This window comes from Salvelinus fontinalis, chromosome 8 (genome assembly GCF_029448725.1).
Source record: "Salvelinus fontinalis isolate EN_2023a chromosome 8, ASM2944872v1, whole genome shotgun sequence".
NCBI lineage: Eukaryota > Metazoa > Chordata > Actinopteri > Salmoniformes > Salmonidae > Salvelinus > Salvelinus fontinalis.
This window is the reverse complement of record NC_074672.1, coordinates 10,461,982-10,468,168: the sequence shown is the minus strand read 5'-3', so window position 1 is coordinate 10,468,168 and position 6,187 is coordinate 10,461,982. Positions and strand designations below refer to the sequence as shown.

General features: G+C 41.9%; 1 protein-coding gene across 3 annotated transcripts in view; it reads right to left on the bottom strand.

The window, feature by feature from the left end:
- Positions 1 to 25: 25 nt before the first annotated feature.
- LOC129860518 (adenylate cyclase type 6-like) overlaps positions 26 to 6,187 on the bottom strand; it is an 83,951-nt gene continuing 77,789 nt past the window's right edge. For all 3 annotated transcript variants that reach the window (XM_055930965.1, XM_055930967.1, XM_055930966.1), the window contains exon 23: positions 26 to 3,346. In XM_055930965.1, the coding sequence (XP_055786940.1) occupies positions 3,209 to 3,346 (138 nt within the window). In that variant the 3' untranslated portion in view covers positions 26 to 3,208. The remainder of the gene's footprint in view (positions 3,347 to 6,187) is intronic.

Genomic DNA, 6,187 nt, shown 5'->3' with positions numbered 1-6,187 from the left:
TTATGAACATGACATTACCAATAACTTATCCAACTAATTATTTTAATAAAATGTGCATTGCAATGAAACAGCAGAAAAACACACAGGCCTAGATTGCACATTGATTAGGGGAAGACACTGAATAGTAACATAATAATAAATAAATGATCATCAATAACACAAAACAGTAATGTATTGATGTAGTTTTAAGGGGAAATCAAACCATTTCATTTCTTCAATTCTGCTATATTGTTATTTTTGGAATGGAAAAACAAACAAACAGTATTTGTTGGCCTTTCAACTCAAATACAGTAAGAAACGAATGGGAAAAGGATGAAGAAAATGAAAAAAGCGGGAACAAAACAACTTCAATCAGAGAACCCTTCCTTCCTACACACAGGTTGATCAGCATCAGCAGGCTCGTGTTCATTGGGCTCGTGTTCACAGTAGGAGTCTGTTTTGCCACAAAAAAAACCTAAACAAGCCATTTCGTATTTGACAAGTTCAGGTACTGTAGTACCTCCCTGTTTCACTTATTTTCTTCCGTTCCTAATGAACATGACATAGGTCGAGGAAGAAGATAGATAGACAGAGACCACAAGTCACCACGGTAGGGCCTACATACTGTAACCTACTCCCTGGTACAGTACAGTGAGCCTCAGTATTGGGGGGGATAAGTGGGATCAAGGGACATAAACCTTCATTTCTATTCAATAGCAATAGTACTTTACATAATACGGAAGTAGCTCTTTCCACGTCCCTGTCCTGACCTGGGAGCCTGTATTGGCACTATTAAAACTAGTTTTCTGGTCATTTCTTTCAATAATAAGTAGTAGTTTCACCATAGACATACAGTATATTTTGTACATTCATAAGATGAGTTTCAACTACTCCTTTGGGGTGTAAAGAGCATCTATGTGCCAAATACCAATACTATTGGATGGTGTCAAATACTATGGAGTACAGATACTACCATTATATGTACCTCTTATTTCAAGTTAACAGCTAGTGTTCAACCAGATAACTTTTGTGTATTCTCCTGTACATGTAACATTGTACTGTAGGCTATAGGCCCACCGTGTGTAGATTACCACCTCCTTTAAACACAATCCAAAATCAATTTGTGGGTTTTTAGACATTAAGGGTTGGAATGGAATTGTGATCATAATCACAGTAAAATAAAAGGCATGAAGTAAAGGTGATTTAAATCAAATCAACAAACATAAAATCAGGAATGAACACACAACTCCAAAGTATAAGATATAAAAACTACACGCATAAGCCTTGCAGCATCAATTTGGCATGTGTGCGTCCAAAATGGCACCCTATTCCCTATGTAGTACACTACTTTGGACCAGGGGCCATAGGGCTCTGATCAAAAGTAGTGCACTATATAGGGAATATGGTGTCATTTGGGATGCACACCCACTTGTCATACAGAATCTTTAAAAACCTCACAGTGAAAAATTATGCCCCTTTAAAGATAAAGAACAGCATACACTTAGCCTCACACGCACACACTTATTTCATATAAAACATCTCACAGCAATGAAAACACTCACTCCGGTACCATGGTAGCAATGCAGTTGTTTGTTTGTCCGTCACTAAAGTTTCTGTTTTGGCTTGTACCAAAGAAATACATCTAGAGAGGGAATGTCATTGATGATACATAGAAAAGAGAACCCACAACCTTATGTGGGTTAGAATTACCCTGCGCACAATAGAGGCCCTGAAAGGAACACAGAAATCCAATCCAAGGCTGCTCTGCTTGTGTGTGGTCTCTCTTCGTTCACAGTGCACAATCAAAGACAAGATTTCTCAGCTCTCTTTTCATTTTAGCAAGCATATCAAAGTCAAAAACAATAATGTGTTCGCCGCTATCAAAGACAATGACGTTGTTTTCCGTGGCCCTTGTTGTCAAAAGCGACAAGAAAGAAAAAGCTGAAAAAACAACAGGTTTGCAGTTGTTCCTTCTGCAGTCATGTCAGTTGTTCCTTCTGCAGTCATGTCAGTTGTTCCATCCGCAGTCATGTCAGTTGTTCCTTCTGCAGTCATGTCAGTTGTTCCTTCTGCAGTCATGTCAGTTGTTCCATCCGCAGTCATGTCAGTTGTTCCATCCGCAGTCATGTCAGTTGTTCCTTCTGCAGTCATGTCAGTTGTTCCATCCGCAGTCATGTCAGTTGTTCCTTCTGCAGTCATGTCAGTTGTTCCATCCGCAGTCATGTCAGTTGTTCCTTCTGCAGTCATGTCAGTTGTTCCATCCGCAGTCATGTCAGTTGTTCCTTCTGCAGTCATGTCAGTTGTTCCATCCGCAGTCATGTCAGTTGTTCCATCCGCAGTCATGTCAGTTGTTCCATCCGCAGTCATGTCAGTTGTTCCATCCGCAGTCATGTCAGTTGTTCCATCCGCAGTCATGTCAGTTGTTCCTTCTGCAGTCATGTCAGTTGTTCCTTCTGCAGTCATGTCAGTTGTTCCATCCGCAGTCATGTCAAACAGAAATTGGTTGAGTCAGTCCCTCATAATAAAACATTTGTTCTTTGGTCATTGTCATCCTTCTCATCCTTGAATATTTCATATAATACATATGTAGTTTTTGTTACAAGGTCGTCATGACAACAAAAAAATCCTTCCATTTCAGTGAAAAATAAATAATAGCTCCGGATGTGAAGTATTTGTTGTGTAGCTCACAACAAAACAAATATAGCCTTTTGTTCAGTAATTTCCTTCTAAGGCAATAGGTCTTCACTATAATTTGCTAATTATATCTTTCAAGTAGCTTCGTGTCTAAAGCCTTGAAGTGAGAACCAAGTTCCTGGTTTGCGTCCCATATGTCACCGTATTCCCTATACAGTGCACTAATTTTAACCAGGGCCCTGGGCCTATACAGGGAGCCATTTGAGACCCAAACCTAAAGTAGTGTGCATAAGAATACATGATTACACACACACACACACACACACACACACACACACACACACACACACACACACACACACACACACACACACACACACACACACACACACACACACACACACACACACACACACACACACACACACACAAACATTTCCTTCAGGGCTTTGAACTGTTTCTTTTTTTCCTCATCTCTCTCCCTCCTCTCGCTCTCTTTTCTCACACCCTCACTCCCCCCTCGCCCGCTCTCGCTCCCTGTCCATCTCTCTCCTCTTCATGTATTAGCAGCCAGCGGTAGTCCCGTGACCGTCCGTTAACTGCCCTGGGTACCATTGGGACCGCTGGTCAGGAAGTAGGTGGTCATCTCCCCTTTCCCCTTCACCTTGACCAGGCCTCTGTGGTCCAGCTGGTAGCCTTTGTTTACCAGGACATGGTACAGGTCTGTGGTCACCTGGGAAAAGACAACACAAGGACACGGTAAGTGTGTGTGTGTGCGCGCGCGTGTCATTCGTCACAGAGACACTCCACCTCGTCTCCACAGACAATGTCAGCCACAGCTACACAGCAGCTATCCTATTGTTTTCTGTTCTATCTAGGATGACCAAGGCGCTACACGGTGGAAGGAAAAGTATATGATGACAATTGTAGCTTCAGTTGAAGTAGAGAACTTGGTATCTGGTTACAATTCTTGTTCCTTGTAATAAATCATAGTTGCAAAAAACTGAGCTGCAGTAGGGTTTTATATACAGCAGGTGGTAGCACTGATCATAGAGGACGGAGGAGACACAATCTATATTGCTATATTGATTTCATCATATACTATGTCATGACGTTGGCCTCTTTGGGTATAGCAAGCCCCGTCCCCCTCTCCCTGCCTCCCCCTTGCCTCCTTCAACTAGGCTGCTGTGGTCAGAGAGAGGTCGTAAATTCCTGAGGAGAAGACCCTGCCACATGGCCACACAGTATAAAAGGCAGTGTAAATTTTCAGAGAGAACAAAGGAATTTCTTCCACCTCACAGAACTTGAGGTACGAACAAATTTCATGTTCCGGAGAAAGTATAAAAGATCGGTGAAGAATCCAGCTACGAACTAGTCCGTTTGTTACAACTTGGGAAAGCTCATGGGAGACGGTGTGGCCACATTACCATAACGCTGTTTATATAATAGCCTCAGATATGAGGTTTACATCTAATTGTTGTATAAGATGAATGAGTGAGTATGATACTGTTTGTAAAATTGTGTAATATGATTTTGGACTGTTTAATAAAGGAAAATCTAATTCCCTTTTGATTTGAACTAAATCAGAGGACCGCCCCTGAGCCCAGTTAGGGTCAGGCATCCTGGGACAGCCCCTTTTCTGCAATTCCGAATAAAACCCAACTTTGAGAAATTATCAGGAGACCATGTTTTTCTCCATTAGGAGGGGACGAAAGTTGCAGACCATTGCTGAATGTTTAACCACCATACCACGTGGTTAAACTCTTAGACTATCGATACTGACAGAATAAGAACAAGTCTTTGATATTAATTACTAGTCTGCAGCTAGGAATTCGGTATCATTGAATGTGAAGAACGACAACCGCCGAAACATACATTCTACAACAACATGAATGAATGTCACTCTGAACTATCCACTATAACCACGACAGAGAGAGAGAGAGAGAGAGAGAGAGAGACGGACAATTCTACAAAAGAACCAACTTTTCAACAGCGATCAAGAAGACTCACTGAGCGTAAATATATATATTGATTGCAATTATTCCCGAATGAGTGAGCGTTCATGTGCAAAGGATTAGCATTTCAATTGTTATAATTACTCCCCGTTTTGTTCACCAAGCCGCGATGCCGGTTTAGCCCACTAGGGCACATTCCCTTATTATTTACTGTAACCATATTTACTTTGTTTGTTTGTTTATGCATTTCTGTGAATTACTTAGTTAGTAATAAATAAATGATTAAGACAATTGATGTATGGATGACTCATAGTGAAGACTGGGTTCGTGCAGATAACCAACAATTTACGACGTTTGGAATGAGACTAACGTGAGGTAAAGTAAATAATTCATTAATCAGAAGACTATGGATAAGATATAAAAATATCTGAAAAGTTATTTTAGGAAAATATAACTTTGTGATCTGAATATTTTCCTTGGTGCCCCAACTTCCTAGTTAATTACAGTTACATGATTATTCAGTTTAATCACGTAATACTAATTACAGGAATCTTTGATAAAAACGAGGTCTTCAATTTAATGATAGTAAAGACACGACAACTATATATACAAAAGTATGTGAACACCCATTCAAATTAGTGGATTCGGCTATTTCAGCCACACCCGTTGCTGACAGACAGGTGTATAAAATCGAGCACACAGCCATGCAGTCTCCATAGACAAACATTGGCAGTACAATGGCCTTATTGAAGATCTCAGTGACTTTCAACATAGCACCGTCATAGGATGCCACCTTTCCAACAAGTCAGTTTGTCCAATCTATGCCCTGCTAGCAACAACAGCAACAACAGCTCAGCTGCGAAGTGGTAGGCCCCAAGCTCACAGAACGGGACCACCAAGTGCTGAGGCGCGTAAAAAATGTTTTGCCTGTCCTCGGTTGCAACACTCACTACCGAGTTCCAAACTGCCTCTGGAAGCAACAACAGCACAAGAACTGTTTGTCGGGAGCTTTATGAAATGGGAATCCATGGCTGAGCAGCCGCACACAAGCCTAAGATCACCATGCGCAATGCCAAGCTTCAGCTGGAGTGGTGTAAAGCTAACCACCATTGGACTCTTGAGCAGTGGAAACACGTTCTCTGGAGTGATAAATCACGCCTTACCATCTGGCAGTCCGATGGACGAATCTGGGTTTGGCGGATGACAGGAGAACGCTACCTGCCGAATGCATAGTGCCAACTGTAAAGTTTGGTGGATAGTGGTTTGGGGCTGTTTCATGGTTCGGGCTAGGCCCCTTAGTTCCAGTGAAGGGAAATCTTAACGCTCTAGCATACAGTAGAAATGGTTTGTCGAGATCGGTGTGGAAGAACTTGATTGGCCTGCACAGAACCCTGACCTCAACCACATCGAACACCTTTGGGATGAATTGGAACGCAGACGGCGAGCCAGGCCTAATCGCCCAACATCAGTGCTCGACTAATGCTCTTGTGGCTGAATGGAAGCAGGTTCCCCAATGTTCCAACATCTAGTGGAAAGCCTTCCCAGAAGAGTGGAGGCTATTATAGCAGCAAAAGGGGAACCATCATCCAATGAATTTCATTGACAGATTAATATAGCAT